Here is a 13,636-nt window from a genome sequence, read left to right as displayed (position 1 = left end):
TAATAATAATAATAATAATAATAATTTATTTATACCCTGCTCATCTGGCTGGGCTTCCCCAGCCACTCTGGGTGGCTTCCAAAAAAATATAAAAATACTGTAATATATCAAACATTAAAAGCTTCCCTAAACAGGGCTGCCTTCAGATGTCTTCTAAAAGTCTGGTAGTTGTTGTTCTCTTTGACATCTGGTGGGAGGGCGTTCCACAGGGAGGGTGCCACTACCGAGAAGGCCCTCTGCCTGGTTCCCTGTAACTTGGCTTCTCGCAGCGAGGGATATAAATGTAACAAACAGACAATAAATGAATAAAGAATGTTGCCAGACCTTTTCAGAAATGGAAAGATGAAGAAGTTCCCGCTAAGAAAAGAATGGATAAGTAAAGCAATGGGTTATGTTGAATCAGCAAAGCTAACAGCTAAAATAAGAGAATCTCCATTTTTGAAGAATGGAAACCTTTTTCGGACGATTTGAAGAAATACTACGACATGAGCAGGTTTTGAACTATGAACAACAGAACAGTTAAAGATTATTGTGTTACGTCTATGTTAAAAAAAGGGAAGGCAGGATGCAGCAAAGGGGGAGATAAGAAAAACATGAAGGAAAATGGGATGAGAAGTCAATGATATGTATATGAATTTTATGTGGAACTTTTGGAAATTTGATAAAAAAAATATCTTAAAAAGGTTGGCAGACTTATTTTTTTCTTCTTCCCCAAAGTTCTACATTGCTTTTGCGGTGCTTCCCCGCCCCCCCCTAGCTTTTTCCCTCCCGTCTTCATCAAGAACTTGACGGGCTCAAAATTTGTAGCTCTCGAGAGCCAGTAAAAAGATCTGCTCAGATACGCAGGAAATTTTACAAGTGGGGGTGGTGGGGTGGGAGGGAGAGAGGCGGCTGGCTTAGAAGTGGTGGGAAGAAACCAGTCGTGCCAGCCTGATGGAATGAGAAACCCATCAAGAATGCAAGTGGAGGAACAGCTGCTGAGAGCCTTCTGGCAAAACAGAAGTGGTCGAAGGGCCTTGGAGGATTGGCTTGGATGGTGGTAGCCGGGGTGGGGTGGGGTTTGCAAACTCCGCTGTCAGATAAGGAAAGGGGATGCCATTCTGGTATGGAGTAATTCAAGATAAAATCCGTAGTTTGGGCATTGCTCTCGAGAGCCTTGCAGCATGTGACGAAAGTTACATACAATGGTACCTCGGTTTACAAACTTAAACCATTCTGGAAGGCCGTTCTTAAACTAAGGTGCGCTTTCCCTAATGAGGCCTCCCGCTGCCTGTGCCCTTCCACTGTTCGGATTCCATATAACACCGGTCTTGAAACACCTACATTGGCTCCCAGTACGTTTCTGAGCACAATTCAAAGTGTTGGTGTTGACCTTTAAAGCCCTAAACGGCCTCGGTCCAGTATATCTGAAGGAGCATCTCCACCCCCATCGTTCTGCCCGGACACTGAGGTCCAGCGCCGAGGGCCTTCTGGCGGTTCCCTCATTGCGAGAAGCCAAGTCACAGGGAACCAGGCAGAGGGCCTTCTCGGTAGTGGCACCTGCCCTGTGGAATGCCCTCCCATTAGATGTCAAAGTGATAAACAACTAGCTGACATTCAGAAGACATCTTAAGGCAGCCCTGTTCAGGGAAGTTTTTAATGTATGACATATTAGTGTATTTTTGGTCTTTGTGGGAAGCTGCCCAGAGTGGCTGGGGAAACTCAGCCAGATGGGCGGGGTACAAATAATAAATAATAATAATAATAATAATAATAATAATAATAATAATTATTATTATTCCGTTCGTAGACCGAGGTAAAGTTTGCAGAGTTCTTATACCGAATAGTTCGTAAACAGGGCTGTTCTTAAACTGAGGTACCACTGTATTCCAAATAATCAAGCAGTGGCTCTACAACCACGAAAGGCAGCGCTTGTTGCTCATACTCTGAGATCCTGTTCTCCAGAGGCCTTAGGTATCACAACACCCTACGTAACCTGTGCCAAATATCTAAAGGATCTATAACTCCCCTCCCATTGAAGAGGCTGTATGCTTGCGAGATTAAATGCTTTCCCTTCTGCAGATTCTCACATACAGTGGTATCTCGGGTTAAGAACTTAATTCATTCTGGAGGCCCGTTTTTAACCTGAAACTGTTCATAACCTGAGGTAGCACTTTAGCTAATGGGGCCTCCCGCTGCCGCCGTGCTGCCACTGCGCAATTTCTGTTCTCATCCTGAAGCAAAGTTCTTAACCTGAGGTACTATTTCTGGGCTAGCGGAGTCTGTAACCTGAAGTGTCTGTAACCTGAGGTACCACCGTACAGTGGTACCTCGGTTTAAGAACAGTCCTGTTTACGGACAATTCAGTTTACGAACTCCACAAAACCAGAAGTAGTGTCCCAGTTTGTGAACTTTACCTCAGTCTAAGAATGGAATCTGAATGGCGGATGGGCACCAGCGGTGGGAGGCCTCATTAGAGAAAGTGCGCCCTGGTTTAAGAACGGTTCCGCTTTAAGAACGGACTTCCGGAATGGATTAAGTTCGTAAACCGAGGTAAGACTTTACTCCACATCAAGCCCGATTGTGTGCCTGCAACCAAGGAATACCTGATTCACTGGACCACATTCTCTTAGATTGCTCTTTACACAGCAAACCTCGCCAACTGATGCTGAGCAAAATGTTGGACCTCCGGCCTATAACTCTGAGAAGTCGTCAAATGAGGTTTCTCCTGGCAGATCGGGACAAAGGTATCACTGCCTTAGTAGCTTCTTTTTTAGCCACAATTTTACCAGAAAGGGTTCCCAACGAACCATCCTTTCAGGGAACAGACAGGGCAAAGCAGACTATCTAAGTGCCCACTATCACAGTGTGACCTTATGACCCTCAACAGCTTCACCCTTGTCCTGTTAATTATCCCAGTGACTTGAAATGTTTTATACTGTGATGCCAATAAAGGTATTTGATTTGATTTGGATGCCATCTTTTCCTTCTCGCTCTCTTTCAAGAGAGGAGATTCCAACTAAACTTTAGGAAGAGCTTCCTGGTGTTAAGAGTTGTTCAACCATGGGACAACCCCTCCTCTTTCTCTCAGGACATCCCTGTGAGGTAGGCTGTGTCTGAGAGCAAATGACTTCTCAAAGGTTCACAGGTGAATGAGAAATTGGGCCTGGGGGTGGGGTGGTATGCCCCCCTTTCTAAACTCTACAGCAGGCATCCTCAAACTCATCCCTCCAGCTGTTTTGGGACTACAACTCCCATCATCCCTAGCCAACCAGTGGTCAGGGATGATGGGAATTATAGTCCCAAAACATCTGGAGGGCCGAGTTTGGGGATGCCTGCCCTACAGCCTTGCCAGGGTGATAGACTTGACCAGTTAAACGTGCATTCACAAAACGAGTTCTAAATAAAAATGGGAACCAAAGCATACAATCTGGAGCCATAAAAATACAGAACAGTAGCAAAGATCCCCCCCAAAAAATAAAATTCAGTAGGCCAGCTTGGCACTGGCTGTAAAGGTAAAGGGACCCCTGACTATTAGGTCCAGTCGTGGCCGATTCTGCGGTTGCGATGCTCATCTCGCTTTATTGGCCGAGGGAGCCGGTGTACAGCTTCCAGGTCATGTGGCCAGCATGACTAAGCCGCTTCTGGCGAACCAGGGCAGCGCACGGAAACACCGTTTACCTTCCCGCCAGAGTGGTACCTATTTATCTACTTGCACTTTGACGTGCTTTCGAACTGCTAGGTGGGCAGGAGCAGGGACCGAGCAACGGGAGCTCACCCGGTCACGGGGATTCGAACCGCCGACCTTCTGATTGGCAAGTCCTAGGCTCTGTGGTTTAACCCACAGCGCCACCCATGTCCCTGGCACTGGATGTAGAGGCTAGCAAAGCCTATTCAGTTCCAGCAGACACTTTGTTTCTTTAAAAAAGAATCCAGAACTTTTAATCAGATCTGGCTTATGGTTTTTTTTTTAAAGACCAAAACCAATGGATTCCAATCACAAGAAAGGCGGTTCCAACTAAGCATTAAGTAGAACTTTCGGTCAGTAAGATTTGTTTGGCAACTGAGCAGATTTTTCTTGGAAATTGGTGGAGTCCCCTTCAATGGAAGTTTTTAAGCACAGCTTGGAAGACCATCTGCCAGAGATTCTTTAGCCAGGAGGTTGGACTAGATCAGGCATGTCCAACAGGTAGATCGTGATCTACCGGTAGATCACTGGACGTCTGTGGCAGATCAGAAAGCTCAACAACTTTGGCTTTCAATAACAATGGGTAGATCACAGCCAGTATTTTTATACTGTGAGTAGATCACAGTCTCTTGGGAGTTGGACATGCCTGGACTACATAATCCTTGGGGATCCTTTCCAAATCCACGATCCTACAATTCTATTACCGTATTTTTCGCCCTATAGGACGCACTTTTCCCCCTCCAAAAATGAAGGGGAAATGTGTGTGCGTCCTATGGGGCGAATGCAGGCTTTTGCTGAAGCCTGGAGAGCGAGAGGGGTCGGTGCGCACTGACCCCTCTCACTCTGCAGGCTTCGCGGACCTCTCCGCAAGCAGCGGGAGCCAGCGCTGGGCTCCCACGGCTTGCAGAGAGCTGCCTGTTTGGGGGCTGGGGCGGGGGAAGCTCGGGCCTCCCCCGCCCCAGCCCCGCGCCTGGGGGGGGAAAATAATTTTTTCCCCTTTATTTCCCCCCCAAAAAACTAGGTGCACCTTATGGGACGGTGCGTCCTATAGGGCGAAAAATACGGTATTCTGTCTAGCCCCGTCACCCTGACAGCCAAAACTCTCTGGGTAGGAGGAAACAGATTGTAGAGCTGAGAATGTTTCAGAAAAGGGCGTTCAAATGATCAAGGGGATAGAGAGACTTCCCTGAGAGGAAGCAGCATTGCAGCATTTGGGACTTTTTAGTTTACAGAGGAGGTGGGGAGGAGGCCACATGGTGGACATTTATATCACGCATGGCATGGAAAGTGGTCAGAGAGAATTCGTCTCTCTCACATCCGATGAAGCTAAGCGTTGGAAGATTCAGGACAGATAAAAGACAGTCCTTCTTCATGTTGTGCGGGTTAACCTGTGGAACTCACTCCCACTGGAGCCAGTGATGGCCACCAATTTAGAAGGCTTGAAAGTAGGATTAGGCAAATTCATGAACCAGAAGGCTATCACTGGACACTAGCAGGATGGCTATGCTCTGGAGGCAACAATGCTTCTGAATATCAGTTGCTGGAAACAGCAGGAAGGGAGCGTGCTCTCGTGTTCGAATCATGCTCCTGGCTTTCCCACAGGCATCTGTGAGACCAGGATGCTGGACTAGATGGGCCATTGCCTGATCCAACTGAAGGCTCTGCATGTTCACAACTGAAACATCAGTTGCGCTTGCCTTCAATCAGTAGCACTTAGCCAGCAACAGCCAAGCTGTGTGTGGAAATAGTTTTTAAAAAATCTTTATTAAGAAACCAAAAACAAAGGAGTCTGCCTGATGCATCTCTGCATGATTTACTGATTGGGCCTGGCCTTTGGTCCAATCATCTTGTGTAGGAGGCGAGTAATCTTGTTGTCTCTCTGCGGAAGGTCTGAATGGATGCTCCAATCAGTTCCCACTACACAGATTGGTCAGGCATCAGAGGAGTGTGCCCATCACCTCTCTGCATAAGTTTCTGCTGGAGTGCTCTCATTCCATCAGCCTCCACCGGGGGTGGGTAATTTTGTAGTGCCTCTGCAATGCGAGTGATTGCAGCAAAAGGACTCTCTAGTCTAGAGAGCCTTCCCAATGTGTCTCTGTACAAGTTGCTGCTCAGATTTGCCTCCTTCCAGTCACCTGCACCAGGTGGCTGATGAGGACATCTTCTTCCACATCTGTGCCTACCATGTGATGAGGTTGCGCACACAGAATTGTCTCTTTGTATGAGTTACTGCTCTGGGATTGTCTTGTTCCGATCAGGAAGCACATTTCAGGGGGGGAAATGTGTCTTGCAAGCCAAAAACATGCATACAAATTTTCGTGCCTATTGCTTTTTTAAAAATGCAAACTAATGCAAAAAATGGGGTGAACTGAACTGAATAAGGAGAAAAATGAGAAATAGAGAAAACTCTAAAACATGGGTAGGCAAACTAAGGCCCGGGGGCCAGATCTGGCCCAATCACCTTCTAAATCCGGCCTGCAGATGGTCTGGGAATCAGCGTGTTTTCACACGAGTAGAATGTGCTCTTTAATTTAAAATGCATCTCTGGGTTATTTGTGGGGCATACGAATTTGTTCATTTTCTCTCTCCAAAATATAGCCCGGCCCCTCACAAGCTCTGAGGGACAGTGGACCGGCCCCCTGCTGAAAAAGTTTGCTGACCCCTGGTCTAAAATGAATTAAAATCAGGACACCCTCTCAGCTCTAAGGTCCCCTGGACTTTTAACTGTGCCCTCAAGGAGGGAGGCAGAATTCAAATTTTTCCAAGGAAAAGTCTAGCAACTGGTGTCTTTGTTGTAGACTTTGCCCCCCACCTCTTCCCAGAAGACTTTATTATACTCCCTGATCTGTTCACACTTCTTAGCCTTTCTGCTGATGTGTGTTTGCACACAGTGTGGAGCAGGGGATTTATCCGCAATACATCAGGGAATCCCCTGCGGGGTTATCAAATTGCAATGGGATCACGGTGCGGCTTCAAACCCCACCGTTTGTTTTGGCTCTCGGAAAGGTTCTCCGTAAATTAGCCAAAGTCTGAGCAGTGAGAGGTGGAGAAATAATGCCAGCCTGCATCCGACAGGTGCAGTCCCAGAAATGGCAGGAAATTCCCCTCCCTCGACTTGGGGGACTTTGGTCAGCTCCATCTGATCAAGCAACTTGCCGTGAATCCCAAATATTCACTGTGACATCTCTCCCCTTCCCACACAGTGCAATGGAGACCCACATGACCTAAAGGCCATCCTCTTCTGCAGTGATTGATTGATTTTCGCTCTATAAGACGCACCAGACCATAAGACGCACCTAGTTTTTGGAGGAGGAAAACAAGAAAAAAAAATATTCTGAATCTCAGAAGCCAGAACAACAAGAGGGATCGCTGCGCAGCGAAAGCAGCAATCCCTCTTGCTGTTCTGGCTTCTGGGATAGCTGCGCAGCCTGCATTCGCTCCATAAGACGCACACACATTTCCCCTTACTTTTTAGGAGGGGAAAAGTGAGTCTTATAGAGCAAAAAATACAGTAGTTTTTCGTTTCTGGACTTAATGGTCTTATGGCAGGCCACAGTGGAAGGAGTTCCCCACATGTTGGTATAGCTGGGATACTTGCATTGCGGGGGTTCGGCTAGTTGGCCCTTGGGAGTCCCTTTCGACTCTACAATTCTATGATTTTATAATTGCTCATGTTCCAAAGCACATATTTAACACTTCGCTTCTCGTACTGCCCCCCAACCCAGCTGGGATAGCGATTCACAACTTCCCGATACTCTTATTTGCTGCAAATAAAAGCCACTTTGTACAAAAACGAGCACATGGGACTTTTCCAATGTTTGCCCTACCCAGGGTACATCCATTGAATTGAATTGCCAATGTATTATCGTATTTTAATATTTTGGTGGAAGCTGCCCAGAGTGGCTGGGGAAGCCCAGCCAGATGGGCGGAGTATAAATAAAAAATTATTATTATTATTATTATTATTATTATTATTATTATTATTATGACTAACCGAGGGTCATTTATTTCCAGGGGGTTTCCTCTGAGTGAAGCTTCATTGGCTACAACCCTAACTGAAAACAACAAACCACTCTGAGGCTCATTTTGTAAGCTGCATTGAGGTGTTCTTGATGATGGTGGTGGTGGTGATGATGATGATAATAATAATAATAATAATAATAATAATTTTATTGTTTATACCCTGCCCATCTGGTTGGGTTTCCCCAGCCACTCTGGGCGACCTCCAGCAAAATATAAAAAATAATAAAAGGTCAGACATTAAAAACTTCCCTGAGCAGAGCTGCTTTCAGATGTTTTCTAAAAGTTCTATAATTCTTTATCTCCCTGACATCTGGTGGGAGGGGAATTCCACAGGGAGGGTGCCATTACCAAGAAGGGCCTTTTCAGTGGTGGCTCCCTTGGTTGTGGAATGCCCTCCCTAGTGAAGGGCACCTGTCCCCATCATTTATTAAATTCCAGGAAGAATGCAAAAACATTTCTGTTTCTCCAGGGGTTTGGCGGATGAAGAAGGCAATTTCTGGCTGCCCTGTGATCATTCGATGGAAGGATATTTCCAATGCTTTTAGAATCGATTTTAGAATGTTTTGACTTTGTTTTTTAGAAGTGCATATCTGCATCTGTTTGCCACCCTTGGCTTGTTGGATAGGGAGGGAGGGATATATATTTAGTGAACAAATAAAGACAATATCCCTTACCTGGACTCTTGCCTCAGTGAGTTTGGTCCTCTGAGCGAGCTCCTCTCGGGTGTAGATGTCTGGGTAATGGGTCCTTTCAAAGGCTTTCTCCAGCTCCTCCAGTTGCTCCGCTGTGAAAGTGGTCCGGCTGCGGCGTTGCTTGCGCTTGAGAGGCAGGTCGGGCTCTGACTCGACATCAGATCCTTCATCCAGCCGGTTGCCTGGTAGGGGACGAAAACAAGAGATGGAGGTGGATGAAAACATAGGCCAAGCTGGACCAAAAATTAAGAAGCGATAGTGGAAACAATGGCCAACCCTTCTGTAAGACAAGGTGTAGAAGGTGCCTCGGGTGGCATATCCTGGTGTGTGGCAACATACAAACAGAATAAGAGCCTTCAGCTGGATCCGGCCAATGGCCCATCTAGTCCAGCATCCTGTTCGCACAGTGGCCAACCAAATGCCCCAATGGGAAGTCCACAAGCAGGATTCAAGCACAAGAGCAGTTACCCCAACAGCACCTCGGATACAAAAGCATTCTTGCCTCTTACCACTACTAGCTATAATGGCTAGTAAGAATTGATAGTCTTCACCTTCTTCATGAATTTGTCCAATCCTCTTTGAAAGCCATCCAAGCTGTTGGCCATCACTGCCTCCTGCAGCAGTGAGTTCCATAGTTCAAAGAATGACTTTTTTTTATCTGTCCCGAATCAACCCTCCCAGTTCCCCCTGAATGGCCAAAGTTAGGGTTGCATCCAACCAAGTTGCAGGGCCATTGAAATTAATGGATCTACGTTCGTCATGTCCAGTTGGTCTACTCTGATCTAAAATAGCACTGGATACAACCCTGATTCTGCACTCCACAGGTGTGGTGGAGGACCAAGTCCCATCACCAATGTTGAAATAAGGGCGTGAGGAACCAATGGCCACATGACCGAGGTGTATCGTATTAGGTGGGGAATGTGGGTTGTGTGTGTTTCTTCTCCCTCTCTCCTACCAGTAGAACTTGTGGATATCCAGTGGAGCTGAATGACAGACGATTCAAGGCAGACCAAAGGATGAACCTCTTCACACAGCACATATTTAAACTATGGAACTCAGTTCTGCAGGAAGCAGTGATGGTCACCAAGCTAAAGGTAAAGGTAAAGGGGCCCCTGACCATTAGGTCCAGTCGTGACCGACTCTGGGGTTCCGGCGCTCATCTCGCTTTATTGGCCGAGGGAGCTGGAGTACAGCTTCTGGGTCATGTGGCCAGCATGACTAAGCCACTTCTGGTGAACCAGAGCAGCGCACGGAAACACCGTTTAACTTCCCACTGGAGTGGTACCTATTTATCTACTTGCACTTTGACGTGCTTTCGAACTGCTAGGTTGGCAGGAGCAGGGACCGAGCAACAGGAGCTCACCCCATCGCAGGGATTCGAACTGCTGACCTTCTGATCGGCAAATCCTAGGCTCTGTGGTTTAACCCACAGCGCCACCCACGTCCCTGGTCACCAAGCTAGATGGCTTTAAAAGAGGATTGGACATATCTCAAGGGGGAGAAGGCTGCCAATGTCTACTAGCCATGGAGGCTATGTCCCCCCCACTTCACTCTCAGAGTTATGCCTCAGAATCACAGGAAGGGAGAGGGCTCTTGAACTGGGGTCTCGCTTTTGGACTTCCCATAATGGGCATCTGGTTGGCCAGTGTGAGAACAGGATGCTGGAACGGCTCGGCGTGTCTTGCTGTTAACGAGAAGGTTGGTGGTTCAAGTCCACCCAGAGCAGGACTCTTGCATTGTGTGTGTGTGTGTGTGTGTGTGTGTTGGATTAGATGACCCTTGGGAATCCCTTCCAGCTATGCTTCTATGACATGACTAGACAGGACATTGGCCTGATCCAACCCAGCTTCCTGCAGGGCCTCCTTTCCTCTGCTCCATGCGCACTAATTACACACACATTTTTTTTAAACTACCATTTCGTAGCCGAACACACAAAAAGAGGAGAGATTTTCTCCCATTCTCCCCTCCCTCCACTGGACTTCCGACACCTCCCCCCTCCAGCACTCCTGGGAGGCCCTTAAAGTTAAATTAATCAACAGGATTAGGTAGAAATTGGTCACACCAAGACCCTCCAGGCTCTGATGGAACTCTTGAGGCACACCAAGGACCTGCTGTCTTGTCTCCAAGCACCCTGGTGCCGTCTGGAAGGATTCAACGTCCAGCCCAGACATGGAGGCGCATTTATTAACCTGGAGATCGGATTGCCAGTTGATTCGGAGGTGGGGGGGGGGAGGGGTTAGAGGCAGGCAGAGAGTGTGGGTTAGGCACATCTTAAGATAATGTGGCCCTCTCTCCCCCCCTCCCTTTCTTCTGCTTTCCCCCTCATGGTCCCATCTGGACTGCCTTAATCCCTGCACCCCTAAAGGTCTCTTCAATAGCCCACCAAATCTTTCGTGCTGTGGAACAGCAGACCTAACCAGAAAGGGATGCTCGCCAACTCTGAAGATGCAAGCCTTGCCAGTTTGTTTATTTTGCACCAGGCTGAATTCCCTACCCCAGCTTGGTTGAATGAATGCCACGAGCAAATTCTGCATGTACCCTCCCCTCCAAAGAATCCCAGGAACTGTGGTTTGCTAAGGGTGCTGGGATTTGTAGTTCGGCGAGGGGTAAACTCCAGTTCCCGGAATTTATTTTTAATTTTAATTTTTGCAAGGGATGTGTACTTTAATTTGACAGCGTGTATACAGCTCGAGACAAAAGGAAGCACTTCTTCCGACATGGCATGATGGATAACTCGCTCCTATCTGCGTCTGCTCAGAAGCAAGCCCCGCGGAGCTCAGTTTGGCTTTCTCCAGAGTAGACACACATATAGCATTGGGCTGAGAATTTCAGAAATCGTGGTGGCAAGCTTCTTCTCAGAGGTACGCTATTCTGGCATCAAGTGGGGACAGAACAGCAATAGCGGCACAAAATTTGATGGCTTAAATCAGGGATCGCCGACATCCTGCTTGCTGGTTTCCCATAAGCCACAGGTTGGCCAGTGTTGTAAGAAGATGCTAGACCAGAGGGGCCACTGGATTGCTATGAGGCAAGTTGCCATGTCTCTTTTTAAATCTGCCCTTTATTCAGAGCCATGAAGACCAGAATCATACTTTATTCTTAGGGGGAAAGCCATAGCTCAGTGGCAGAGCACCTGCTACACACACAAATGGTCCCAAGCTCAATCCTTGAGATATCTAGGGAGGACTGTGGTTGTCAGATCTGAAACCCCAGAGTCAGCCTAGACACTACTGAGCTAAATGGATCAAGAGTTCCATGTCTCTATGAAGACTAGATCCTTGCATTATTTTTAGGGGAAGGTCCATAGCTCAGTGGTGGAGCAACCACTTTCCCTGCAGAAGGTCCCAGATTCATTCCTTGGCATTTCCAGGGAGGGCTGGGAGATCCCGCTGCCTGAAACCCCGGAAAGCCATTGCTGCCAGTCAGTGTAGGAAATACTGAGCTCTATGGCCCAATGGTCTGGCTCAGTATAAGGCAGCTCCCCATGTTGCAACGATTGCTTTCTATCCTTGCTCACCAGCTGGACCAGATCAGAACTTATTCTCGGAGAGAGTAAATAAAGCCATCTTGCTTTGCTGGTTAAAAAAATGAATTAGTGGGCACCCCTAGCTTACCTCCCCCCCTTCTTCCAGGGAGGTGGCACAACTGTCTAGTGGTTCTCACCCCCTTTGACTGCCATTCTGCTCGGACTCTGATGACAGGACACTGCCAAACCCATCAAAACGCAAATGATACCTTAAACCAGAGGAAAGAAGGTGGCAGAGCAACTAGGATGATCGAAAATAATAATTATTTTTGAAATGCAGTAAAAAGGCAAAACACAAAACACAAGCTAGCTGTGCTTCTCATCCCCAGATACTGTTTCTCTCCAAGACTATCTGGACAGATCACTGAACCCCAAATGAGAAAGAGGAGAGCAACTGTAAGAATTTACAGACTTCGGCTTTTGCAGAAAAACTGCACACCATCTGCGAGTTCCTAGGGTGCTGGACAATCCTTTTGTGTCATCTGGTGGGATTTTATTTCCTGCGCTTCAGACTTAGATGCTTAACATTCACCTTTCACGCCAGCCCGGAAAACAGGGATGCATTGATATATAATGATGAGGCATATTTTCTAAATAATGGAGGGCGGGGGGAAATGTTTGCTTTGTACATGGTATGATGTAATGCCCTGCTACCAGCCTTTTGGGTTGTTAGTAATGTTAATAAAAAGCTGTCACATGGAAGATGGAGCAAGTTTGTTTTCTGCTGTTCCGGAGGGCAGGACTCGAACCAACGGCTTCAAACAACAAGAAAGGAGATTCCAAGTGAACATTAGGAACAACTTCCTGACATTAGCGGAGGTGGCAGACGCTCTTTCATTGGCTGTTTCTAAGCAGAGGTTGGGTGGCCGTCTGTCATGGATACTTTAGTTGAGATTCCTGCATTGCGGGGGTTGGACTGGATGACCCGTGGAATTGTATGAAAGCTTTGCAACAGGGCAGGGGGGAGGGGGAAAGCGATGTGGGTGAAAGAAGATTTCTGCAGAATAAAAATAAAAATAAATAATAATAATAAATTTTATTTATATCCCGCCCTCCCCAGCCGAAGCCGGGCTCAGGGCGGCTAACAACAATAAAACAGTACAAAAGTACAGCACAAACAACACTCTAAAATCATTTATTATAAAATTAATTAAATTCAAGCCACTGGCCACCATTGGGCCAGAGCTCCGCGAAGATTGCCGAGGGAGGGAGTCAGGCTGTGCCCTGGCCAAAGGCCTGGCGGAACAGCTCTGTCTTGCAGGCCCTGTGGAAAGATGTCAAGTCCCGCAGGGCCCTAGTCTCTTGTGACAGAGTGTTCCACCAGGTCGGAGCCACAGCCGAAAAAGCCCTGGCTCTAGTTGAGGCCAGCCTAACTTCTCTGTGGCCAGGGACCTTCAAGATGTTTTTATTTGAAGACCGTAAGTTTCTCTGTGGGGCATACCAGGAGAGGCGGTCCCGTAGGTACGAGGGTCCTAGGCCGTATAGGGCTTTAAAGGTTAAAACCAGCACCTTAAACCTGATCCTGTACTCCACCGGAGTACATGCACCCCTTCTCTCCTATACTCACACTCATCAGCCAAAATCATGTTTTTAACTCTCAAGACTAGGGCCGAGAGCTATTGCTAGGGTGGACACACCATTGCATTGTACTCCCTGGCCCTGCAAATCCAAAGAGAACCAGTCGCCTACGCCTGCTAATCATCTTGGCTTCCCTTTTCTCCATCTGTC

The 13,636-nt window shown here is 47.3% G+C and overlaps 1 protein-coding gene across 5 annotated transcripts in view; it reads right to left on the bottom strand.

Annotated features, from left to right (window-relative positions):
* Nucleotides 1-13,636, bottom strand: part of PAX7 (paired box 7) — a 178,874-nt gene that overhangs the window by 71,219 nt on the left and 94,019 nt on the right. For all 5 annotated transcript variants that reach the window (XM_079986956.1, XM_079986953.1, XM_079986957.1 and 2 more), the window contains one exon: nucleotides 8,365-8,564. In XM_079986956.1, the coding sequence (XP_079843082.1) occupies nucleotides 8,365-8,564 (200 nt within the window). The remainder of the gene's footprint in view (nucleotides 1-8,364; nucleotides 8,565-13,636) is intronic.

The sequence above is a fragment of the Podarcis cretensis genome (assembly GCF_951804945.1).
Source record: "Podarcis cretensis genome assembly, chromosome: 8".
NCBI lineage: Eukaryota > Metazoa > Chordata > Lepidosauria > Squamata > Lacertidae > Podarcis > Podarcis cretensis.
This window is presented reverse-complemented; position numbering and strand designations above follow the sequence as displayed.